Here is a 27,703-nt window from a genome sequence, read left to right as displayed (position 1 = left end):
GATGGTACTGCAAAATATTCACACCTGCAAACTTCCAAACAATGGACAGAACGCTTCAGCTGTGTCTGTATTTAACCTCCTGAGACCCAGGAAATGTCAGCAAAGCACCAGCTTTTTTGTTCTTTATTAAATAAGTGCCTATATTGGAGTCATCATGATGCAACAGTTTTTTCAGATGCAGTTTTTAAAATTTTTATGGAATGTCCTTTGTGGTGGACAGTTTTATTTTCTTTTTTTTTTGTATAAAGTTGTGAAACTCTTGTCTACAAACGTGGACAGAAAACCCATAGCTGGGTCTGAGGAGGATAACCCTTAGGGCTCCACGGTCACAGCTCCATGACTGAATTACATGACATTTTCAACACGTTGTAGCTTCAGAAGTCGGTCACGTAGACCACAGGGGATAATTGCATTCGAAAGTGCGGACTTGAAACACTCTCCCACTTTTTATTTGACATTGATAGAGCAAATACAACCAGAGATATGATGGTTTGAAACTGAAGCAAACAAACGTGTATGAAGTATGTATAAGTATGAAAATGAGGTCGGGGGGGGTTGTTATATTTTCTGACCATATCTTTGTCATTTTTTGTCCTTTTTCAGAACAGAAAAAACTGGCCAAATCTGCGGATTCTAATCCACAGACTGCATTAGCATTACAGGTAAGGGTGAGAATGACCCCCTCATGAACCGAATGCAGAATCCGGGAGGACCGGGGGGGTGAGAAAACGCTAATGTAAAGATCTGCTTTTATGTCAGATATTTGAGTATAGTGTTAATTTATTACAATTTTGATTTTCTATACCTAATATTTGGAACCAATATTCACTTGTAAAGTCTTTGAAAAGGTTCGTTAAGCATCTTTGTGTTATTTATGCAATAAATTATATACATTTTTCCAATCGGATTTTAGATTTTTTGTGTGTTTTTTGTCCTTTTGTGTTGATATAGTAGGTTAAAGTGAAAAAATAATAGACAGATGAGATAGATGAAGTTGTGCTGAAAAAAAAAAGACACCAAACATGGGTATAGTAAACAAAGGCAAAATCAAAAGTTCTGAAAAACAGCCAAAATAGGCTCAGACCCCTAAGGGTTAACATAAGACAGGGGTCTCAAACATGCGTCCCGGGGCCCAATTGCGTCCCGCCAAAGGTTCCAGTCCAGCCCCTGGGATGAATTTGCAAAGTGCAAAAATTCCACAGTCAAGGCTGTGGAACTCATTTTAGTTCAGGTTCCACATACAGACCAATCTGATCTACAGTCAAATAATAACAGCAGAAGAACCGACAAAAAATAATGACTCCATATTTTCTTCTCAGTTTGATGTGAAAAAAATAATACATTATGTTTATACATAATGACAACTTCAAATTTTTGTCTGTTTTAGTGCAAAAAATAACATTAAATTATGAAAACTATCCTGTAACAATAAAATGTGAATAACCTGAACAAATATGAACCTGAAATGTCTACAGAAACTTAAGCACAATTTTAACAGTTTCCTGCCTGTTCCTCAGTGTTTAGTCTCTTCGTAGATCTGATCCATAATGCACATGGAGAAATGAGAAGTTGAGGCAGAATGTTGTTAAAATTGCACTTATTTTTCTTAAGAAATCTTAGTTTTTTCAGGTTATTTACATCTTTTTTGTTTGGATAGTTTATAAAAGTAAGTATTTTCATAATTACCTCCGCCAAGGAGGTTATGTTTTTGCCAGGGTTTGTTTGTTTGTTTGTCTGTCTGTCTGTCTGTCCGTTAGTGTGCAACATAACTCAAAAAGTTATGGACAGATTTTGATGAAATTTTCAGGGTTTGTTGGAAATGGGATAAGGAAGAAATGATTAAATTTCGGGGGTGATCGGGGGTGGGGGGGCCCACGGGGGGGCCCATTTCCAACAAACCCTGACAATTTCATCAAAATCTGTCCATAACTTTTTGAGTTATGTTGCACACTAACGGACAGACAAACAGACAGACAAACAAAGAAACAAACAAACAAACAAACCCTGGCAAAAACATAACCTCCTTGGCGTGGGGGGGGGGGCCCCACAGGGGGGGCCACTGATCAGCCTTGGCGGAGGTCTGCGCTCTCCGAGTGCTTCTAGTTTCTTGTTTGTTTTTTTGGGTTTTTTTTTTTTTTTTTGGTTTTGACAAAAATCTGGAGTTGTCATTATTTCTAGGTTATTCTGTTATTATTTTACTGGTCTGGCCCACTGGAGATCAAATCGGGCTGAATGTGGAACCTGAAACAAAATGAGTTTGAGAGCCCTGACGTAGAGCATGAATGGGCCTTTAAAGCTACACCCTGATATGGAATCCTCGTATGTTAAGCGGTCTACACAGTATCTGTGGCGTCACTAACCCATCGCCTGGTATCTTGGTGATATCGTGGTCGGGTGGTGAAGCACTAAAATCTCCGCCTCAAACTCCCAGGTCGCCTGTGGCATCAGCTTCGGGGAGACCATCACCATGCCTTTTCGTATAGTCGACCGCTTAATCTGTGGAGACGGAAAGAAAAAACAGGGAAAAAAAAAATAAAAAATGAGCTTGGGGGTGATGAAGCCACACCAGAATTAGACCGACAGAACCCTACCTGCTCCAACTGTTTGGGATTTGCATGCATTATAAAACTGATTATAAAGTTAGGAGCCTCATTCACATGCATTAATACACCTCAAAGTTTCAGATGAATTTGTGTGAACTTTACTCGGTGTCTTTCTGCTGCTGTAGGTCAAGCTGCTTTAACAGAGGAAGTCATTAGTTTCCACAAACCTTCTTAAGGGCGAACGACGCCGTCTGCCCGCCGCGGACCTCCCTCACAGGCATCCTCTTGCGGTGGATGGATTTAATGGCGATGGGGATAAAGGTGCCTAATGGGTCTGGGCCTAGAAGCAGCATGTCATTGAGCCGTATCAATCCACGTAACGTAGTCCCTGAAACCACTGTGCCGACACCCTGCCAAGAGGAGATTAACACAGGATTAGAGACGACGCTCTGGTCATTTACAGTTTATTCCAGTCTCATTAAAGGTGACGCCTTGAAATATGACCGCTTTCTTTTTTTCTTTTACTAATTATGTCACTTCCAACAGTTTCCAAAATGAAGTCCGTCTATTTTCACGCCTTATCTATGGATTTTCACACAACACCCACATTCAAAAAGTAGTTTATTACCACTATGCTTTAACTCTGGCAGCATCTACAGATAAAGGTGCCAAGTGTTATATTTTTTTTAGATCCTGCTCTGTTTTAAAAGCAACAACGAAACCTTGTAAGTCCATTTTTGGTCTTTTTTTTTTTTTGTCGTATCGATTCTCCTGTAAATCACGTCTTATCTGAGATTATCTCTTCTGTTTAGATCTATGGAGGTGCACTGAGATGATATTATGATCATTTATTATAAATATTTTACACAGTTATTGAACAATAATTCACATTTATCCAAAGAGTCCATTTGCGTTGCTGCCTTAGATACCTGCTGCAAATATTACTGGCTATAACACGCAAATGTCTGAGTGAAGAACCACAGACACTTTCAGAATGGACAGAAATAATGCATGAAGTTTACATTATGGAGAGTATCAGTTTTTCTTTGACATGTTCTTCTGAAAAATGTGAACGATATGGGGGAAAAATGGAAACAATTCGTGAATCAGAGTTTACAGTAAGTACTGGTTGCACTCGTTTTCTACTCCTAATTATCTTTTCTGGTTTTTATTGTGTTTTATTGCATCTTGTTTTTTATTTATTTTATTCTTTTACTTATCCATGCTGCTATACCGATGAATGGTGGAACTTTTTGTCCTGTCTGTAAACGTGATCAAGTGCCTGTCTTTGCATGTTTAATGTTTGTGTTGTTGTAATGCCAAGGCAATCACCTAGACTGCAAAACAAATCTACCTACAGGTATAAATAAAGTAACCTTGACCTTCTAATTATTTGGTATGTAATTTGGATGAAGTTGGCCTGTTAACTTTTTTTTTTTTTTTTTTCATGCTCTAGCCAGTCCACTGTTGCTGTTGTAACCCAGGTGATAAACCTGTGCACATATCACTTTAATTCATGTCTGCCTCAGGTGAGTACGGTTAAAATCTCGCAGTGTTTCCATTATCTCTCGCGAGACGGTCACGTGGGTCGGTGCGGCCAATCGGTGTTGGAGTTTGGGACGTCATGCAGTCATGAGACGGGGTATATCCAATCGCACTTCAGTGCCGCAGCTTTGTTTCAATTGTTAATTCACTACTACATTGTTATATGTTATTGTTTGTTATTTTCAATACATGGTACCTATTTAAACAACCCTCAGTCTCTGTCTCTCTCTCTCTCCTTGAGTCGATCCTAGTCTTCTGATCATTAGCACTAGCCTATTATTATGTACTTATTAATTTTATTACATGTAATAACAATAATTACAATTGTAATTACATATATGCTACACTGTGTTATTATCTCTCTTTGTTGTTAAAATGAAAAATGTCCAATAAAAACAGAATATATATGTACAGGGTGGGGAAGCAAAATGTACAATATTTTGAGGCAGGGATTGAAAGACAGTGTATGACCAATTAGTTTATTGAAAGTCATGAGAATTTATTTGCCACAAGAAAATTGACATAATAGAAAATGTTTTTATTCTATGTGTCCTCCTTCTTTCTCAATAACTGCCTTCACACGCTTCCTGAAACTTGCGCAAGTGTTCCTCAAATATTGGGGTGACAACTTCTCCCATTCTTCTTTAATAGTATCTTCCAGATTTTCTGGTAATAGTTTTGCTCATAGTCATTCTCTTCTTTCCATTATAAACAGTCTTTATGGACACTCCAACTATTTTTGAAATCTCCTTTGGTGTGACGAGTGCATTCAGCAAATCACACACTCTTTGACGTTTGCTTTCCTGATTACTCATATGGGCAAAAGTTTCTGAAAAGGTATGGATAATAGTGTTAGGTGTGATTATGACATCAATATATGCTTGGTTTCAAAACAATTGACGTAGTGCCTGCTGAGAAAAAACAACTACATGTTCATTGTAAATTTTGCTTCCCCACCCTGTATATATGTAAAACGATTCTATTGGTCAGTCTTCACGTTGGCCTGATGGTTTCAGACATATTTAACCAATGAAAAGTGCTGAAAACAACTTGTGACGACATCTCTTAACTCCATTCATTTATTTAGAATATACATAATTTTTCCCAGTTTCCTGAAAAATGACCGTTATGGAGATAAGAGGTTTCCGCCCGACAACAACAATTTGAAAATCATGTGTTTTACATTTACACGTATTCAGTTCAGTGTTTGACATGTTCTTATCATGTCATACTGCTGCTGACAGATACCACCGCTAGGACAGACCTGCAGATGGAAACTTGGGTCACTGTCATCCGTTCTGTTTGGACTGAAGAATATGAACATTAACCGGTCAGACAGTGTGTTTATTTGTCCTACCGGTACTGAATATGTGTCATCTATCTGGAACTCAGCGGGCTCATCGTTGCTGAAGGTGGTCCTAGACGAGAGAAGGTTCAGGAACATCTTCAGCAGGTCCATGTTTTCTCCAGTCACATTTGAGATTTGGAAAATTGGACACATCCTGCAGAGAGAGGAGTTATGGAAAAGAATTTATGTTAACGAACCGTGTAATTTAGGAATGGAAAAATGATAACTTGAATCAAGTGGGAAAAGTAGGTGGAGCTTACTAATACCCCTGCCCAGTCGCACAGCAACCCTCTTGCTGACTGATACCCCACCTACCCAGGGATTAATTTTGAGTCTTAACTTTCGGTCTTTTCAGAAACTTTTTAAAAATTTGTAAAAATTTTGGGGTAAAGAATCACACTTTACATATAGAGTTGGTCAGAACCAGACTCTAAGCCAATTTACAGAAACCCAACAGAATCCTCCAGGAGCAAACACTTGTGACTGGTGACAGTGGTGAAGAAGAAAAAATGGAGAGAAAAGCACATGTAAAGAACATGTGTGGAAAAAAAAAAACCCAACTGCATAAGGAGTGCTTTATCCATGCAGGATTCAGCAGCAGTGAACTCGAATCTTACAAGCACTACACAGATCCAACGTTAACAAAACCTCATTATTTTTAGAAAGCCCTCTGACACACAGAATGGAAACAGTAGAGTAGCATTGTGGCAATAATAAACATAACTAGAAGCACTCGGAGAGCGCAGACCTCCGCCAAGGCTGATCAGTGGGCCCCCCGTGGGCCCCCCCACTCCCGATCACCCCCAAAAGTTAATCATTTCTTCCTTATCCCATTTCCAACAAACCCTGAAAATTTCATCAAAATCTGTCCATAACTTTTTGAGTTATGTTGCACACTAACGGACAGACAAACAGACAGACAAACAAACCCTGGCAAAAACATAACCTCCTTGGCGGAGGTAATAACACGCATACATTTGAAAACCTTCGGCCTGACTTATCAGGTGCACTACTGCCCCCGGTGGCCTGACTTATCAGTGCATGTCAAAGTTTTTGGACAGACAGACGGACAACCAACTAATGACAATACCCTGCGGACAGTGTGGCCGAGGGTAATAATGGATTAGATTTATAGTGCTTTTCTATTTTACATACTCAAAGTGCTTACATTGGATCCATTAGTAAAGGCAAAGTTTCATTATCTGTAAACTACACATGTACCAGAACCTCGCAGTCGTACACCAGTGTGAGTAGGACTGGAGACAAGGTGGTGGAGGTGTGTTTCCCAAGGGCACAATGGCAGATGACTAAAACAGACTGGGATTCAAACTGCCAACACTCTGGTTATTGGACGACCCGCTCTTGATACTGCAATAGTTTTAAAATGCGCTGAGCCTGTTTACGCGACCATAAAAATCCAATTACTGTGAGTAATCAGATAATTGTAATAATCAGATCTGACACATTTCCATGCACTTCAGAAATGCGATGATCTGAAAAACCCTGGTTGGATCGGATTTCTTTCTTTTTTTTTTTTTTCATTTTGTTTTATTTCAAAAGGTGACAAAATATCTTCAACATTACCATTCATACATATGTTATCTATTAAGAGTACTTTTTGTATTTCTTATTTTATACATACAAAACTGTAAAAAAAAAAAAAAAAAATCGAACATATGAACTGGGTGCTTACAGTTTCAGTATTTCTCACTTAAAAGCAGTCATAGCATTACAATACCTCTGGGTTCTTTAAACATCACACGTTTATGCAGAAAAACATAAAACAAAGAAAAAATACAGGGAGATTACAAAAAAAGAGGACTATTTTAGAGGAGTGATACAAATTCTGGGCGGCTAGAGGATACAAACTTGATCCATTTGTCCCAAATATGCTAAAAATTTTTCCCTCTGAATTCTGACAGAGTAAGTCAGTTTTTCCATTTTGAATATTTGCAGGATGACCTTGTACTAATCTTCTATTATTGGTGGAGTTGGGACTCACGTTTGACTATGTAACTTCTGTTTTCTATGATTTTAACAGTAGTTCCACACACACAGACGTAAAAGAACTAAATAAATCAGATTAACTTGTATACATTCAGGAAGACACCGCGTATTGGGGAGAAATCCAGGTATGTTAATCTGATTTATCGTAATCAGATTACTGCTGTTATCTGATAAAACAGGTCAGATTTTCCTGTTAACATGAACACTGGAATTATCTGATAACTCCTGAAATCAGATATTGATCAGAGTATTCATGTGGATGTAGACAGGCTCAGTGTAAGAAAACCAGGTCTATCTAAGTTTATTCCACTAATTAAACTAGAAGTCAGTAAGTGTTAAATTTCCTCAGACAGAATGTGTAAAACTTGTGCGCTGGCTGAGGATGGAGTCTGGCCTGTAACGGCATCATTAACTCCCAGAATGCCTCGCCTCATGCCCAGACGGTAGGATGTGATTTGGATCCGTCGACTCAGTCTCTGTCGATCAGTGTCAGCTCTGATTCCATTGAACCGTTGAATGACTGACGTTCATTGGATCTGGCTGTGGTGGTCTGACCAGACGGAGGCACACCAGTCCTCCTCTCTGACAGTGATGTGGATCTCATTGTGTGATCCTTTTAAACACAGAGACCGGACGCTTCTGGAGGATGTTCGGAAAAAGGCCTGTCAGCTCCGACGCTCGGCTGGAAATTTCAGGTCAGATCCCAAACTATATTTTACACTGAACACAAAACCACTGAAGCAGGACGTAGGGTTGTAACGATGTCGTGGTGTTACGATTAATCGCGTTTTTAAACGTCACAGTTAATTAATTGTCAAGGCTGCCAAAAACAGTCTCATAAAGTACAGTAGATTTAGAGTGGAACCAAAGACACGTCAATATGCGCTTCCAACACGGAACGAAAGCAACGTTACAGAGGCTGTTTCTCAATACCAAGAACGCAGAGTACGGTCTTATGAACACGGCGAGTACGGTCTTGGTAAGAACGGTCTCAGAGAACATACTTCCTAAGAACGCAAGTCTATCTGTAATTAGTGAGTAAGTGAAGTTTATTTATAAAGCGCTTTTCACAGATAAAAATCACAAAGTGCCGTACATAAAATGGGTGCAATAAGACAACATAAGAATAATTTCATAAGATAAATAAAAAGGATAAACACGACTGTGTACTTGTGACCTTTCCTCTCTGTTTCTGCTGGATTTACTCCATCTGCTCCATTACATATTTCCCTCAAATGACCATAATGTCACTTGATTTGATTTCAATACATTTGTACTAGTATTTACATATCATTTATACATTTTGTATCTTCTTCAAAACTGTAATACACTTCGTCGGTTCAACCGGGCTCACGGCCAGGCTGGCACAAACTGCATCTTGGGACTTATTTCCCAGCCAAGTCAGTCACCAACCAGTGCATCCTTGGTTTAAGCTAGCAGACAAGAACAACATTAAGGTATTCCATGCGTTCTTGGTTTATGAGAACTTGCAACTGGAACAGAACATGGGCCGTGACTGATGACGTTTCACAAGAACGGAAGAACAGACAAGAACGAGTACTGACACGTTAAGCTTCAGTTTCACTTTCGTGGGGGGTGCGGTCCCCGAAAATAATTGTACTAATCGTGAAGCTGCGATTATTTCTCTGACGAAACACTAGGAAAAATCTAAATCTTACCAAGTGTATTTTCCTCATTTCTAGTCCAAATATCTCATCACACTTAAAATAAGACACTCACCTGAAGACAAACTTTTCAGTGAGATATACAGGGTGGGGAAGCAAAATTTACAATGTTTTGAGGCAGGGATTGAAAGACAGTGTATGACCAATTAGTTTATTGAAAGTCATGAGAATTTATTTGCCACAAGAAAATGTACATAATAGAAAATGTTTTTATTCTGTGTCCTCCTTCTTTCTCAATAACTGCCTTCACACGCTTCCTGAAACTTGTGCAAGTGTTCCTCAAATATTCGGGTGACAACTTCTCCCATTCTTCTTTAATAGTATCTTCCAGACTTTCTGGTAATAGTTTTGCTCATAGTCATTCTCTTCTTTCCATTATAAACAGTCTTTATGGACACTCCAACTATTTTTGAAATCTCCTTTGGTGTGACGAGTGCATTCAGCAAATCACACACTCTTTGACGTTTGCTTTCCTGATTACTCATATGGGCAAAAGTTTCTGAAAAGGTATGGATAATAGTGTTAGGTATGATTATGACATCAGTATATGTTTGGTTTCAAAACAATTGACGTAGTGCCTGCTGAGAAAAAAACTAAATGTTCATTGTAAATTTTGCTTCCCCACCCTGTAAGAACTGATTTTTAGACAACAGATCTGGAAAATCTGATTTGAAGAAATCTTACCATAATAATTTTCACTTGTTCCACTAGCAGATTTTTTTTGCTTAATTCAAATTTTTTGTTTAATTCAAGCAAAAAAAAGTGAATATTATCTTGGTGAGATTTCTTAAAATCAGATTTTCCAGATCTATTGTCTAAAAATAAGATCTTATATCTCACTGAAAAGTTACTCTTTAGCTGCTTATGTCTTATTTTAAGTGTGATGACATATTTTAAGAGAAAAACACACTTTGTAAGATTTTGATTTTTTCCAGTGTAATGGTAGCACCAAAGTCTGTAATTGTAACATCCCCAGTAGGACAGACTCAAAAGTCTGCCATTTTATAGGCCTGATTTCTGATTTGAGTGCATTTCTAGGTTTATTTTTTCCTGCAGAGTACAAGCGGTGTGTCTTTAAATTCTTTGAGCGTATTTTCCTAGATTCTGCTGCACTCAAGTCTTTGATTTGTGCGAGTACTCATCATCGTCACGACTGCATTAAGCACCAGACAAGCAAAACAAATGAAAATGATCCTCTAAGCACCACTCTACCCCATCCATCTGCACTGCTTGGATTTGCTCTCACCTCTCAGAGCTGAAGTTGGAAGCTGTGACGATGACATCATCCTTGTTCTGGACCAACACTGGGATTTTCCTGCAGCCTGGCGACTTTAATAACCTCTGTAATAATTTTAGCGTCTCTATAAAAAGACACAAAACATAGAAAACACCGTGTCAAAGCCTCGCAAAGTCTGAAATATTTTACAATCAGTTGGATTTGAAGGGACACGGCATGAGAAAGACCGGAAATGGGGATCATAAATTATTCCTATTTTCATCAAGTAGAAGGAATAGGCCTTTATTAAACTGCCACTGCTACTATTCTAACTAACCCTGTTTAAAAAGCATAAAAATATGACCACTGTCCCTGTATGTCAGTGTCATGTTCTATCAGGAATCAATCCCCAGTTGAATGTGTGAGGTTGTCAGGTTCTGTCTCTGTGTTCCAGTCCTGTGGTCTGGATGCAGGAGATCAGTCCGACAATAGAAGTGGACGGTACTTTCACTGGAGGAGAACTCAACTAATTCAATCAAAGTCCATATATATATTATATTTGTATTTATTTATTTATTTATTTGGGACAGTGCATATTAATGAACATCTACAACAACTGCATCTGTAAATATGCCAGATTGTAGCAATGGTGCTAATTTCCACCTGTACTTCCTAGTAGGGATGTCACGATACCAAAAATTCAGGAATCGATACCGATACCACTAAAAGTACACGATTCTCAACACCAAAGTCAATACCATGATGAAAAAAAAAAAATTCATAAGAACCTATAAACTTAAACACAAAATACTTTAAGTATTTGCATATAAATGAAAACTGCTGTTGCCTCTAACTCTCTCATCTGTCAGTCACTGTTTACTGCTTTGAATGCACAGACGTGATTGGCTGAGTGGTATCACATGGGATGGCTCTACATGCATGCAACTGGTCTGTGCATTTCCTCACCTACTCTATTTTCAGCTGCGTTGGTTAAAATAGAAGTGCACCACCATCGGCTATGGGTCTGGGTCCGGACCAGGACCCAGACCTGGACCACGGTCCACCTTTTAGACCACTGTTATAGTTTCTTCGGCAGAGGCCCAAACTGGCCAGGCTATAAAAACTGTGTCAGGCCATCGGACCAGTGCCAATGTTGAGCCCTGATGGTATCACATGTCAAATGTTAAGGCTGAATAACAGAACTTGTGACGTTGAGTTTGACCCTTCAAGGTCACTCCAGGTCAAAGGTCATAGACCCAAATGAAAGTCCACATATGACTTCCTATCAGTCATCAATAGGAACTATATTGATATCTCTAACCATTTACATTTTATAAGCCATTAAAATATTGACCATTATAGTTAAAGGCACATTTTTAATATTTCAGAAATTCATAAAAAATTTCTAAATCCAAGTTTCTCAAAACTGTCGACATAGTTTGTAGATACTGGCCGAAGGAAGCTGCATAAGAAATTTTAAATGAATCCGACCAGTAGTTTCATCAGAGAGGCTGTTTGAAGAAACTGCTAATGAAGTTGATGACGCCTTCACTAACTCATGACCAATCAGCCGGTGAGATAAAAGTCATGTTTTGGAAAGTCCCTGCTCAATAAATGAATTCCCTTTCACTCAACTCTTCCTGTTCTAAATATAAAAACCCTTTGAGCCATTTGTGGACATAATTCCTGACTTTCCCTCAGAGGCTTTTATTGTACGTGCTTAGTTTCATTAACATTTACATAATCAAATACTGGAGGAAGCGCAGAAGGAATCAGTGGCTAAAAGCAGCAGCTACATGTAAAAAGGGGACTCAGAGACACAGAACACCTCAGCACTGACGAATTTATGGAGTTTTCCACATTCCTCACATCAGAATTGACCTCCCTCTTCATTCCAGTCACTTGTGCTCATCTCAAACTGTGGTGTTTGATCCAAAGGACTATGTGGAATTGTCTGCCATTACATTTCACTGTTGAATACTTTTATCATGTTGGTATTAGGTCGCTGCATAAGATGTTATATCCAAAACCAGCAGCATAATCTGTCAACAATAATCTCTATAATTGGACTTTTTAGTAGGCATGCAATCAACTAATGTCAGCTGATGTAAAAACTCAGCATTGTAAATCCCCGTATCGGGCTTCACATACAGCACTGTTTCTCACTTTTTCATTTCTAATTTTGTATTTGTTTTCTAAGTAATGTACAGTGCTATGTCTTTTTCTTTTTCACAGTATAAGTATTAGAAAGTTTACACATGACTTTCTATCAGTGAATAGTAACTGTACTGATACTAGGGGTGTGCCAAAAAAATTGATTCATATAAAAAAATCGCGATTCTCATTTACTACGATTCAGAATCGATTTAAAATGTCCCAAAATTGATTTTAAAAAATAAAACAAATCCACCGGCAGTCTGCCTCTGTTCTGTACATGAGACGTCCTGACGTCATCACGAAGCTGGCTCTGGAACTCTGCATGCACGGTACGCACCAAAACAAAGAAGAAACTAATGGAGGAGGTAGGGTTAGCAGTTAGCAGTTAGCAGCTAGCGCCATTAGCAGTTAGGGTTAGCGATAAGTGCGATTAGGGATTAGCGGCTAGCGCATTGACACGCCATTAAATGGTGTTAAATAACACGCGAAAGGATGGAAATGCGTACGTATAGCACGCCAAATGCAATAAAGTAGCGTCACATACAACACGATTTCATAAGTTCAGTGTGTCAGCAGGTGTGACCCAGAACTTAAGGACACAGTGGAGTCAGCCACCAGCGGAAAACCAACACACACTGCTGTGCCTCACCAAACTCCTACCAAGCATGGATAAATGTTTAAAACTGAATAAACGTGAAAAGGCATTTTAACGTCTGCATTTGTTTGTTTTCTATCTTGCAAATCAGACTGGAGTAGATCATGAGGATCCTTTGCACACCTATAGACTGAAGCAGAAATCATTACGAATCAAATTGTTTTGAATCGAAAATCATTTTCAATCGGAAATCAATTTTGAATCGACTTGCAGCCCCAAAAATCGGAATCGAATCGTGACACAGTAAAAGATTCCCACCCCGATTTGATAGCTCTAACCATTTACATGTTGTAAATCATCAAAATATGGACCATTAGAAGTGAGTGTGGACTAATGAGGACACAAGTTTTTCATCAGTCTCATCCTTAAAACAAAGACATTTTAGAAGTAGAATAGTGTGCGTAATGTAGTCTATACCCCCACTTTCTGATAACATTTACACATCTTATTTTATTTGCTCCAAAAACCTATTATGGAAACATAATTCATATTTTCTTTTTTGTGACCTCTCTAAAGTTTGTCTTAAATCACTTAAAATTTAATGGTAATTGCTTTTCAGAGCTAAAATGAATCGAGTTATGAGCTTTTGCGGGTTTGAAAATGTTAAGGATGATGTAAGAAATGTAACAAAGTGACAGTAAAAGCCAGAATATGCATTTACCTTGTAGGATGTTAGCTGGACACATGTCGATCTTCGTAACCACTACGAACACCGGCACATTTAGGGCCAGAGCCAGACCCAGATGCTCTTTGGTCATGCCAACGATGCCAGCGTTACTGCCAACCTGAGAGGATAGAGTAGAGTAGAGTAGAACAGCATAGAGTAGAATAGAGTAGAATAGATTGAGTAGAGTAGAGTAGAGTGAGTAGAAGAGAAGAGAGTAGAGTAGAATACAGTAGAGTAGAATAGAGTGAGTAGAAGAGAAGAGAGTAGAATAGAATAGAATAGAATAGAATTGAGTAGAGTAGAGTAGAATAGAGTAGAGTAGAATACAATATAATACAATTCAATACAATACAATTCAATAGAATAGAATAGAATAGAACAGAGTAGAGTGGAGTAGAGCAGAATAGAATAGAACAGAATAGAATGGAGTAGAGTAGAATAGAATAGAATAGAATAGAATAGAATAGAATAGAATAGAATAGAATGGAGTAGAGTACAATAGAATAGAATAGAGTAGAATAGAATAGAATAGAACAGAACAGTACAATAGAATAGAATAGAATAGAGTAGAACAGAATTGAATAGACTTTGTCATTGTGCTACTCCAGTCAATGCAACAATATAAACAAAATACCAGTAAAATACAGAAATAGCGATAGAGTGAATATACAATTACAAAAACTAAAAATAAGATTTAAAAAAAAAAAAAAAAAACAGAATATAAATGTTACAATTTTACAATGTAACATAAGAATAGAACTAAGTAGAATAAAAAATAAAAAATAAAATTAGACAAATTGGTTTGAGGGTACATTGAGGGCAAAAGCTGAAGCAGAGAAGGTTTGAAATAACCAGCTGTGTGTGTGTGTGTGTGTGTGTGTGTGTGTGTGTGTGTGTGTGTGTGTGTGTGTTCTGACCATGAGCATGCAGAAGTCCGGTAGGTGTCCTGTCATCCCAAACACTGTGGTCTTCAGGTACTTCTCGTGACCAGCCAGGTCGATGAAGGTGATGACTTTGGAGGATTTCTCACAGATCTTGGTCCAGTCTAAGCCGCCGCCGTGGCTGTCTGGTTTGTTCACAACCTAAAAGAGAACAGGTGAAGGTACGAGAGAATATTATATGACTGTGAGTGGGAAGGATGGACAGTAGAGCAGAGAAGGAGTGTGTCATTTCTATTCATTCATAGCTTAATAGAATTCATGCGCGCATTAATATTTTCAGATTTTTGAGGTTTTAAGAGATCTGATTATTTCTACCTTTTTTTTTTTTGGAGATCACACCCTCGAAGTGAGGATATTTGCTGTGAAACAGACTTTGTCTCCTTTCTTTCCACAGTCGGAAATACAAACCTTTTCAATAAATATGAACAACGTCAGGGTCTATAAATAAATAACTACAGCGGCTTAAAAAAGTATTCAGACCCCTTGAACTTTTCCACATTTTGTCACGTTATGATTACAAACATAAACATATTTTATTGGCATTTTATGTGAAAGACCAACACAAAATGTTACACAATTGTAAAGTAGAAGAAAGAATGGGCAAAAATGTCATTTTCTAGATGTGCACAGCTGATAGAGACATACCCCAAAAGACCTGCAGCTGTAATTGCAGCGACAGGTGGTTCTACAAAGCATTGACTCAGGGGGGTGAATACTTTAGCACGCCACACTTTTCAGTTTTTTATTTGTAAAAAAATTTGAAAATCTCGTACCATTTTCCTTCTACTACACAATTTTTCACTATTTTGAGTTACTCTTTCACATAAAAAGCCAAGAAAATCCTTTTATGTTTGTGGGCGTAACGTGACAAAATGTGGAAAAGTTCAAGGGGTATGAATACTTTCGCAAACCACTATGTTTTCTGATGATTCCAACAGTACTCTGGATCTAATTTAACCCTTTCATGCATGAATTACAAGAACCTCAGTCCAGATTGTTATTATTCCTCTTTAGGCATGAAAAAACAATGCAATTTTTTTTTTCTTTTTTAATGAACCTATTTTTCATGGAGAAAATGTCCACTCAGCTGGATACCATGTGTTTAATTGTTGAAGCACAGAAACATTAAAACCCATTATCAGGAAGTGATATACAACTATAAAATAAAAACATTTGTAATGCAGCTAATCTGATGTTTTCTCATATGTTATCATACTCTAATACTAGTTGTTACTCACTTCATGGAGATAATGTACAAAAAAGAAAAAACAAAATAATAATAATAATAATAACAATTAGCAACTGATTTACACTAAAACTTGTTACTCCAGATCAGGTTTATCAAGAACAGAAAAGTTACAGTAATGGTATGAATTGCAGAGTATGGGATGATGCATGAGCGTCCACTGTGTTGGCTAAAACAACAAAACCTGTGAACAGCTGTAGAATAGCCGTCCACTGTAGTGACCACTATGCACGAAAGGGTTAATGACCCTGCTGCTGATATTATCTTACATAGATTTTCCACATTTTCCACCCAGACTTTATAACAGTTCTCAGTAAACACCCCCCCCCATATCACACAATGTGCATGTATATCTACATTGTAAATATCTATCTAGTAGGGGTGTAACGGTACAGAAAAATTTCGGTTCGTTTTGGGTACAGGTTTGTTTGGTTTGATACATTTTCAATATGTTTTCGGTACAGTGAAGGACACCAGTGGGGGGGGTGCTCCATAACTACTTGTGGGACAAAGGACATTTCTACAAAATATTGTTCAGTCATTTGTGCATTAACCGGCACCCCACGTTATGTGTTTTTGTATTTTTGAATGTTCAATTTCCGTTTATGGCAAACACTGTAATTTACTGAGTGTTTTTGGGCAGTGGTGCCCCCTACTGTCCACACCACAAATCCCACCGTGGAAAAAGGCAATTAACCAGCAATTAATTTACTCGAGCAAATTCTTATCAACAATTAATTGATAGTCAATTACATCCCTAGGCTACACGTATTTGTTCGGTACACCTCCGTATTGTATCGAAGGCCCCGAAACAAAACGGTTCAGTACAAACGAGTGCACCGTTACACCCCTACAATCAATCTGTCGGTCTGTCTTATAAATATCAGATTTCTCTCTTTATATTTCATGTTTCACGCCTGTATATTTTCCGTCTCCCCTGCTGTAAACTGAAACACAGGGACTGGAATTTAACCAACCACCACCAGTAACTAAACATTTGTCTTGCTTCATTTTCACACCATGTTATGTAAGTGTCAGTAGGTTTGACAGTTCATCCTATTCCACAGCTGTTAGTGCTTCTTTATGTTCCGTCCTGTCATTTCCACTGACCTGTCCCTCCTGATCAAAGCCCAGGATGTCGTTGCCCACGCTGCTGGTCCTGCCGCTCTCCATCTCATGTTTGTGTCTGAAGAGCTTCTGGCGAGCGAATCCTCTGCCGTTGTCCAGCTCTCCATGGGTCAACACCCCTAGTAGTGTACTCTTACCGGCGTCTACGTTCCCTACAACTGCAACTCTGGGAGAGGAAAAAAAGGAAGAAAAACAGGAGACAGAATGAATGATAAACGCATATGTTATATGTTAAATAGAGTAGATTCACATTCTGAAATTTCACACCTTTACCATATTATTGTCTTGTATTGATTATTACTCATTCATCATCTTGTATTCCTGTTACTTCCTCTCAAATTCAAGCACATATAAGGGTCATTTTCTAATTTTTCCAGCACAGCCCCTTATTGCTGGGGTCAAATACATACAGTATCTACAGGAATACATATACTCATGAATATGTTTTTCACTTTTATCACAATGATGTAGATTGTATTATGCTATAAACATTTAAAATTACGTTTCATAATAGCAAAAATTTTAGAAATTAAAGGAGAACACAGTTTTATCAAAAAAAAAAAAAAGGGAAGCCACTTGGCGTTCTTCAGACGCACTCGCACTGAGACAAAGTTTAAAACACAGGGTTCGTACACATTTTTCAAGGTCAAATTCAAGTATTTTATAATTAGTGGATTGCAGACATCAGGAGGTTTTTACATATAGAGAAGATGAGATGTACGTGAGCAGGATCAACTGCAAAAGTTCTATAAAGCATGGCAGCCTTTTCCAAAATACACAGGAACTTATAGAATTTATTTATTTATTTTATTTATTTAATAGGGACAGTGCATATTAATGAACATCTACAACAACTGCAGCTGTAAATATACCAGATTGTAGCAGCAGTGCTAATTTCCATCTGTAGTCCCTAGGCAGGTAGCAAGAAAGACAGTTGACAAAAAGGCAAAATATTGAAAAAGACACCATAAAAAGACAGTAGACAGAAATGCAAAATATCCCAAAAACACACAGAACAACACAGTGAGGTTGATCTGCTGATGGTCACAGGCTTGGTTTTCCTTCATCCAATGTTTAAGTTGAGCGGTAAAGAATGAGCACTTTATCATGACTTTAATACCAAATCACCACTCATCACCTGGATAACTGTAGATATTGTACATATTGTATTTCTTTTATTGTTATTTCTTCTTTTTTTAAATTTTATAATTGTTATTTATTTAATGTTATTTTGTTTATTTATTTATTTTTGTTTTTGCTACGTTTTCACATCTAGAATTTGTGTGAATGCTATATGCCTCCTGTTCATATTCCTGATGTCTTTTGGTACATATATTTTTATGTTTATACCTAAGTTGGGGGTGGGGACTTATGTTAATAAGGACAGCAAAAATGTACACACTTTATGATGTATCCATGTTATGCTGTTGAAAATCTATAAATAAAATATATGTGTTTTTAAATTCAAGCATTTTTTAAGCACTTTTAAGGGTCATTTTCAAATTCTTCCAACACAGTACCTTATCACTACGGTCAAACACATACAGTATCTACAGGAATGCATACACTCATGATTATTTTTTTCCACATTCATCACATTGATGTACACTGTATTATGCTATAAACACCTAAAATTGTTTCATAATGGCAACAAGTTTAGAAATTAAAGGAAAACACAAAACAGGGAGGCCACTTGGTGTTCTTCAGACACACTCACACCAAAACAAAGATTAAAATAAAAATGTACCTGGAGTTTATCTGAGAACACCCTAATATTCTTTTTTGACATTAACTTTTATTTTTCAAAACGTATCACCTCTCTGTAAGTAGCTTGACTTTTAATATTAAAAACGAATAAATAAATCACATCACAGAGTTAGAATTATAAGCACTTTCAAACACAAACTAAATTTAAGCACTTTTCAGACCTTGAAAACACAACATTGAAATTCAAGCATTTTCAAGGATTTCAAGCACCTGTACCCGGAGAAAAAATTCATCCGGAGTCGACCTGAGAACACCCAGTAATTTTCTGTTTTTGACATAAAGTTTTATTTTTCAAACTGTATCACCTCTGTGTAAGTAGCTTTGGCTTGGCCTCTAACCTGGCAGAGTTAATATTAAAAATAAAAAAATCGTAGAGTTATAATTACAAGCACTTTAACTAAAATTCAAGCACTTTTCAAACCTTGAAAACACAACACTGAAAGCATTTTCAAAGACTTCAAGCATCCATACAAACCCTGTTTAATATACATTAGTGGGGCTTTGAACCTTTCTTTTACAACCTATGCACATTAATAAACATTATAAATAAAAGTCTGGGATGAAATTAGTTCGGTTTATGATGTTTCTTACAGATTACAAAACCTGTTCATGGCACCAGCAGCAGCAGCAGCAGCAGCAAACATTTTAGAGAACATGTTATGAATAATAATCTGGAACTTTCACTAACAGTGTTTACAACATCCAGTTTAATGTGGACGTGGTATTAGGGATATTTTCGTCTATTATTTGGGAATTCAGTGAATTAGATGTTCATGAAAACATCCTTAATCAAACTGCCAGAATAAGTCACTCAGAGAAAAGTTGTGTTAAAGATACTCTATATGGAACAATCAATAAAATATATCAATGTTGAAGCATCTATTACAACGAAAGGATACGATAATCACAGAATATATTATTTTCTTTTTTCTCTTTAGGGTTCATTTTGTTCATTTTATCTCGGGTAAAACGCCTAGACAGGTTGATTCAGTGTTTTCTTCTTTTACTGGCTTCACAGAATTTATATTTAATGTGGAATAAACATGTTTAACATAATTGTATTTAAAGTTTTACCCCCAGATTTGTGGAATTTTCTTTGTTGTGGATAGCTTTCATGTTGCTAAATGAGACTACATTCATTTCACAAAATCAGCAACTTCAGGTGCATTTTCATCTTGTTATAACTTTTTTACAACCACTTTCAAATCACAAATAATTGTTTGGCTTCTTCCACTTCCACTAAAAACCAAAAATAATCTTTTAAACTAGAACAGCACAATGATTCAATATTAATCCTAACAATTATCATTATCAGCTGATATGAAAGTGTTTGTGGTCATATTGCTCAGCTCTAGTATTCACAGTTTGGCCAAAACAAGTCTGCACTTGGACTTAAAGGAGTGATATTAAGCTTTTTTAAATGGAATTCTTCATTTTCCCACATTCCCCTGTGGTCTCCATAAACTGTAAAAGTTGTACTTAGGTCTGAATTCTTCATTCATTCAACTCCACAGGTCCATCTTCAATCCTATTTCTGAGTAATGACACCAGAAAAGTGGTTTTGAGCGCTGGCCCTTTAAATGCACATGAGCCACTTCAGGCCCCGCCCCCTCCAGGTTGTTGGCTTTGCTGCTCTGTCCTGTTCAACCGACAGCTGAACATTTGAGGTAATCGGCTCCAAGTTTGGACATATTTTCAGTATGGACTACAACTGCTGCTGCTGACAAACAATTACGGAGAAATACTGGAGAAATGTTCGTCTGAAGTCTGGACCTGATATGAGCAAATATTATAACTAGTTATAGACGTAACAAATTAAGAAGGAATTAAAACAGGTTGTAGAAATCCACTCAATTTTTGTCCAAATGAATCTAAAGATAGTTTTGCAGCAGCTGGACAGTTCAAATTCAAACTGTATGAACTATTAGGGTCCAAATACACAAAGAAATGAACCACAGACTAAGAAAAGTGGGTTTAGCAACAGTTTAGTCGAAACTTGAATGCTTCTACTTGCTGGAGGGGTTGCGGGGACACAGAGGCAAACCACACCCACATTTTTTGGTCCTGTATGAAAATTACAACTTTTTGGAAAGATGTTGGAATAAAAATAGAACAGATTTAGGGTTTTAAATTACAACAACCCACTCTTCCACTCTTGTTAGGAGATCTTTCTGACAATTTGACAATAAATGACAAATACTTCCTAAAACGTTTTGGTGCTACAGCGAAAAAAAACAATCACTCAAAAATGGCTTCAACTTGAGCCACCGGTGCTGGAGGACTGGATGAAAACAGTAGATGAAATTCACATAATGGAGAGATTAACATTTATGCTGAGGCTACAAGCTGAAATGTACATGAGAAGGTGGAACAAATGGATTAGTTTCATTAAAGACCCTTAATGTGCGGTTTGTCTCGTAGTCCTGGGAGTGTTGTGTGGGCTGCTGCTCAAATTTGATCGTGTGGCTTGATTGCCGTTTCATGGCTGTAGCCGTTATTGTCTTTACTTTTGGATTGTGGTTATTGTCTACTGCCAATTGTTGTTTGTTATGTATTGTGTTTTGTTTTGTTTAACAAAATGTTAAAATAACTAATAAAAAAAACTAAGTGTCAAAAAAAGTGGCTTTAGATAAATATGACCCCTTCAAGTTATCCGATACTTCAGGTCCTTCCACTGCAGCAGGGCTGGGTATCATGGCCAATTTCCATAATCGATTCGATTTCGATTCATAAGGTTCTGAATCGATTAATCACGATTCGATTTGATTCAATATCAATTCGATTCAGTATTAATTGATTGATTCAGAGTAACTTAGTGATACCAAAGTACAATTTTGAGCTGTAACCTGATTATTTAAGTACCGCAGTCATGCAACACATCAATACTGGTATCAGTATTGATATTAGAAAGGAAATAAATATGACATTTCAGCAGTAAATTACTGAATGTGCTCTTAAAGAATGAACGGGACAGAAACATGTCCATGTTTTTACAGTGGTTAAGAACGGACTTCGTCACCTTTATTCTGTTTTATAGCTGGAGGCTACTACTCACTGGGGGAGGGTGCATTCCGTGATTGTTGGCTGGAGCGGAGAGGGGCTGAGGGGTGCACGCGCTCCGTGAATGTTGGTCAGGGGGGTAGCATAGCGGTCGGACATTGTTGCTTTACTCTTCCTCTAACTCAGCTATAGGTGGTAGTATGGATCCAAGTCAATATTCAAAGAGTGACCAGCTTCCACGACTCGCCGGGCGGATAGTTCCTCCACACTGTGGGTTCGAGTTTGAGGCCGGAGGACCTCCAGTGGAGGGGGTTTCCCCACTGCGTCTTTTCCGCATCTTTTTCGTGAGCAAGACCAAGTCTTCCCCAGGGGTTCTCAAGACAGAGCCGCCCGCAGTTCCGCGTACTCCTGGTCCTGCTCTGAAAAATCTATCTTATCCACTATTAATCGATTATGCAAAATTAAAACAAGATCGATCCAAGGTCAATTAAATCGATTTTTTTACCCAGCCCTACACTGCAGTAATTAATATGTTTTAGCAGCAACACCTTCTTTATCTGATGTAGTGAGCAGCTTCTCATTTCTAAACAACCATCAACCATTTTCTCTTTACAATAAACTCAACTCTGCTGATGTTTAAACCTGGTCATAAACCAGATTTCCATTATACACTTTACTGTCATTTATGCCCCTCCATCCTACTGTAAAGTTACATTTCACTTGCACATTACAGTTTATTATTGCACCTTATTGTTAAATTATCCAGATTTCTTACCCAGTTCTGTTTGTACTTACTTCTAATTTCTTAAGAATAGTGTGTTTGCTCTTCAGTTCTATTTTTTTTTTACTGTCAAATGCTGTTGATGCACTGCAGTTTCCCAGACTGGGATCAATAAAGTCTGTCTGTCAGTTTGTAAAGTGCATATGGATTGGACTGTGTTTCAGTGGAACAGGGTCATGTGTTCTGATGAGTCCAGTTTAACCCCGTTCCAGAGTGATCTGGGGTTAATTCAGTTGGTCACGGCTAGGTTCAACAATTAGAAAGTTGTTCCTGATGCTGCTGATGTAAGAACATAAGTGACTTCAACACATCTGAGCTCACCAACTAACTAAAGCAGTAGACTATTTAATTTCCTGTTCAGTTTTCTTTAATATTCACCTGACTTCCAAAAAATCCTGCTCGCCCACTCGCCGGCGGATGAGGTAGTCCCGTATTTTCCCGCCAGTATCCGTCCTCTCCCGAAGCAGGATGAGGTCAGCCTCGATCTGTTCACAAAGCGACCGCACCGTCGCCACTGATGCCTCCATGTCCTTCTCATCCAGACCATAATCACCTCCATCTAAACAGGGGCAGGAGTAAGATGAGTAACAGAAGCATTTTAATGTAGGAGCGAAAGTTAAGAGAGATGATGGAGATGAGAATACTGAATTTTCTGCAGCCACAAGGCTTTCCTAAATTATAGCCAGTTATCTTTAGGTACAAATCAAGCACACTGCAAAAAAAAAAAAAAAAAAAAACATCTCACCAAGCCTTCAATCATCAAGTCAAAAAGCTTTACGGATTCGGCTTTGATAATAATACATCATCCAAGGAAAGTCTATGAGATTATTACATTTGTTACAGGACTATTCATTTCAAACCTACAGAAAGTGTCATTTGACTGTGGTCTCAATAGACAGACTGTACAACTGTCCATCTACTATTACCAGTCTGAGACGGGGGGGCGGTCACAACAGTAGGTCAGCCATTCAGACAGACAGAATTACTGACATGAACAAGTGACAGTCCCTGTGCTGAGCAGGGGAAAATGACACCCTTTCACACATGAACTCTGACCCCCAACACATCACATGGGTCAGACATGTTGCTGTAACAAGCAAAAATAACTCTGGTTGCCAACAAAAGGCCTGTTTGTGTGTGAGCCGGAGGGGGGGGTTCAAAATAAATTGAAATAGCAGACAAATGGGGTTCGGTGTCTGAGGGGACATGCTGGACCACAGCTGACAGATGTGGTGGTTGGTGAGCTGGTATTTCCTAGACAGATACAGTTAATTAACAGCGCGACAACTCTATAAGCATATATAATCCATATGTGTTCACATCTTACACAAGTGGCATCAGTACTAAAACAGGTACTGAAGGCTATAAAAGGGTTGATTTTAAAGGGGTCATATTTATCTAAACCCACTTTTTTTAGTCTGTGGTTCATTTATTTGTGTATTTGGACCCAAATAGTTCATGAAGTTTGAATTTGAACCCTCCAGGTGCTGCAAAGTTAATCTTTATATTCATTTGGGCAAAAATCCAGTGGATTTCTACAACCTGTTTCAATTCCTTCTTAATTTGTAACGTTTTATAACTAGTTACATCAAGACATTTACACATATAAGGTCAAGACTTCAGACGAACATTTCTCCAGTAAGAAATAATTGTTTGTCAGCAGCAGCAGTTGTAGTCCATACTGAAAATATGTCCAAACTTGAAGCCCATTACCTAAAATGTTCAGTTGTTGGTTGTATTAATAAACAGAAGTGGCTGAATGGGACAGAGCAGCACAGCCAACAACCTGGAGGGGGCGGGGCCTGAAGTGGCTCATGTGCATTTAAAGGGCCAGCGCTCCAAACCACCTTTCTGGTGTCATTACTCAGAAATAGGGTTGAAGATGGACCTGTGGAGTTGAATTAATGAAGAATTCAGACCCAAGCAGAGCATTTACAGTTTATGGAGACCACAGAGGAATGTTAGAAAATGAAGAATTCCATTTAAAAAAGCAAAATATCACTCCTTTAAGATAAATGACAACATCCATCCGTACTATATAAATACTGTCTTGACCACATAAACACAAATATTGAGGCTTATTTAGGCAGGAATCTACCAGGGTGTAATTTAAAGTGGCATTTAAAAAGGTGACATTGATATGAATCACATACAGTGCAGTCATCAATCACATTCATTATTCATTAAGTAACGTAGCTGTGGGTGCCACATATTAATAAACATGTAAATACCATTCTTAGGCCACACAATTTATCCACCTTGACAATTGGGTCTTTCAATGAAACTGGGCTTATTTTGGTATCTGGCACTTGATAAATAAAAGGTAAATGTAGACATATTTCCCCCCAGGATGGACCTAATGATGACCTCAGATAAATGCAAAAAAATACATACTCTTACTCTGAGCCATCTCATAATTACTTAATTTTTAATTAAATAGTGGGGCCAAAAATAGGACCCAAATATGGACAGGAAAAGCTACCAAGGTGTCAGTGCATTAGATCTGAAAACATGTGTAAATGGTCTTATATAGACTATAAATATAGAGACTGTGTTAAATGTGTGGATCCTAGTGGTTTTTCTAATCTACACATGTTGGTTTTTCATCATTCTCAGTCTCATTCCAGGTTTGGTGTGGAACCCATCGTGTCCACTCGTGTTATATACTGAATCTGCCCAGTTAAACACAAATAAATCGTGAGTGTCTGTGCAATAGCGGTCATTTTTGTGAAACACTCTGCCTTGCATAATTACTTAGATTCCCAAAATGTACCTGTGAGAGAATAAAAAGATATTGAAAAAAATAGTAGCACGTAATTTTCGTGTCCTTTTTACAGTGTTACATGCAGATTTTAGGACCAGTTTCATAGAAGCACCCAAATATAAACAACATATTTCAACTGCGAATAACACAACTGAGCAAAACTAAAAACTGACATACTTCTTTAAAATAACATAATGACAGAAGGAACCAGGTGGAACATGGATCAGCCTGTTGCCTGATGACATAACTATTTTGGCAAAAAATGATAAATTAAACTTGTCCATACTTTATGTACATCTGACTGTTTCAGCTCAAATCCAATGTGATGGCATACAAAAGCCCAAATAATGCAAATTATCCCACTGTGAATATCTGGACCTGCCAGTAAAACCAGCTAAATGCCAAAATTGACCAGTCACAAGAGCAGAAGTGCTATACACTTAAAGCAAACACATAAATCATCTACCAAGAAGCCCTAAAGCCACACACCTGGGGCTTATTTGTACTGTTTCTCTATTTCTCTCACATATTGAGCATTACAATGTCAGGTAGCACCATAAGGCAAACACTGCATTACCTTTAGCCCTATTTACAAGACCATATGTAAACAAAACAGGTATTACTGAAGTAAAGAACAAACGTATTCATCCATACCTGACCCCATTCCAACTACATAGATTGTCTCTCCGCAGCCCTCTTCTATCCGTTCCCTCAGATGCCGTAGTAATGAATCATATTGTTGCCCTGTTGGACTCACCAGAACCAGCTGAAAACCACAACAAAAACAGAGATGCAATGGATGGGCTTTAAATTAATTAATACACAGAGTAAACAGCTTATATGAGGTGTGCATGCAACAGATAAACCTAATGAAAGTTTGACAAGACATAGGTTAACTTTCTCCAGACAGGTTGCTTCTTTTGCAGATAAGTCATTTGCACGTAAATATAGTCCATGTCTGGGTAAAGTGCCAGCTGGATGCAGTTACACACGTAGTGCATCATACGTGTCACTTTCTGAGTTTTTTGTACAGCAAGCAAATTGTTTCTTCAAACTCTACATGCAAAATGACTTATGCAATATTCTTAACATCCAGCGGCATTTCCTTAACCTAATCAGAGCAAAAAACAACTTGACTGCAGGGAATTACATTTTAAAGTTACTGTGTGCTCCAGTGAGGCCTACCTTGCTGCTTAAGTCTAAATGATCCGCGGACTCGCAGTTTGTGTCCTCGCCGTCTTCAAAGCCCTCTTCGCCGGACTGCTCGTCGGCACATCCCCGGTCCGGCGCGAACATGCAAGCAGGCACCAAAGACTCGGCTGTCTGTATTGCACCTGTATTACATATCCCTGGTTCTGTCACCGTTAACGACGCCATTTCTGGAGAGGAAAAAAAAACATGTAAATGTGACAGAAAAATAAACAAACCAACTTATCTTCTTTTGCCTTCTCCACTTGCTAAGCTAAACACACAGCTAAAGGACATAGTACTGCTTTAATGACAGAAAGCTTCAGCAAAACTCCACAGGCGCAGCGTGTTTACATTTATAAACGTCTGGACACATAAATTATCACCAAAGTTAAAAAAGTTTAATTAATATCCTATGAAAACAAGGCATACCAGAAGTCGTTAGCTAGCTGAGAAGCTAACTTAGTCGTCTATGGGGGTCTGTTTGCCGATGGACACGCCCACCACAAAATGAGAGCACGAGATTGGCTACAGTACTCAAAGCCACGCCCACCAGGATACACAACACTTGTCAGCGTGCAGCTCAGGTGAAACTGTGACCTATTTTCACAGAAAGCATGACTTCACTTACTCACTGTGACATAATAACACTGAAATGGTTTGGAAATATGGGTCAGTCTTGTCAAGATGTAACAATAATTTATAAATAAACTATTTTTGACGAGAAATGTCTCAAAATTGACCACTGAACCGTTTGATTGATTGATCAATTGATCAAAAATAACATGAGTATAAGAGAAAATAGTGAGAAAAAATAGTATTAATAACACTGGGTTACAAAAAAATGTTCTTTGCAAGTTGTCTAGGTTTTTTCAACTGAATTAGGACCATTTTGCACCGCTAAATCCAAAAATGACATCTGTTTTTCTCAATCAGGTCAGGTTTTTTTGATAATTTGATTTTGAAAAATTTGATCTTCTCACAAAATTGATTACATTTTTGTGACTTTATCAGTTGATTTTTTTTTATATAGTTCACACCCAAAATAGGTTTTAAGAGAAAAAA

The 27,703-nt window shown here is 37.9% G+C and overlaps 1 protein-coding gene across 2 annotated transcripts in view; it reads right to left on the bottom strand.

Moving 5' to 3' along the window:
• The window catches only part of gtpbp1l (GTP binding protein 1, like), a 33,984-nt gene extending 6,849 nt beyond the window's left edge, over positions 1–27,135 (bottom strand). For both annotated transcript variants that reach the window (XM_030145964.1, XM_030145972.1), the window contains exons 1-11: positions 27,071–27,135; positions 26,636–26,829; positions 26,105–26,216; positions 23,065–23,245; positions 17,121–17,304; positions 14,741–14,905; positions 13,818–13,941; positions 10,375–10,489; positions 5,446–5,590; positions 2,771–2,953; positions 2,361–2,496 (exon numbers count right to left, since the gene is read on the bottom strand). In XM_030145964.1, coding sequence (XP_030001824.1) covers positions 2,361–2,496; positions 2,771–2,953; positions 5,446–5,590; positions 10,375–10,489; positions 13,818–13,941; positions 14,741–14,905; positions 17,121–17,304; positions 23,065–23,245; positions 26,105–26,216; positions 26,636–26,827 — 1,537 coding nt within the window. In that variant the 5' untranslated portion in view covers positions 26,828–26,829; positions 27,071–27,135. The remainder of the gene's footprint in view (positions 1–2,360; positions 2,497–2,770; positions 2,954–5,445; positions 5,591–10,374; positions 10,490–13,817; positions 13,942–14,740; positions 14,906–17,120; positions 17,305–23,064; positions 23,246–26,104; positions 26,217–26,635; positions 26,830–27,070) is intronic.
• Between the last annotated feature and the right edge of the window lie 568 nt (positions 27,136–27,703).

The sequence above is a fragment of the Sphaeramia orbicularis genome, chromosome 1 (genome assembly GCF_902148855.1).
Source record: "Sphaeramia orbicularis chromosome 1, fSphaOr1.1, whole genome shotgun sequence".
NCBI classification, from domain to species: Eukaryota; Metazoa; Chordata; class Actinopteri; order Kurtiformes; family Apogonidae; genus Sphaeramia; species Sphaeramia orbicularis.
Note: the sequence above shows the minus strand (reverse complement) of the source record. Positions and strands in the feature narration are given on the sequence as shown.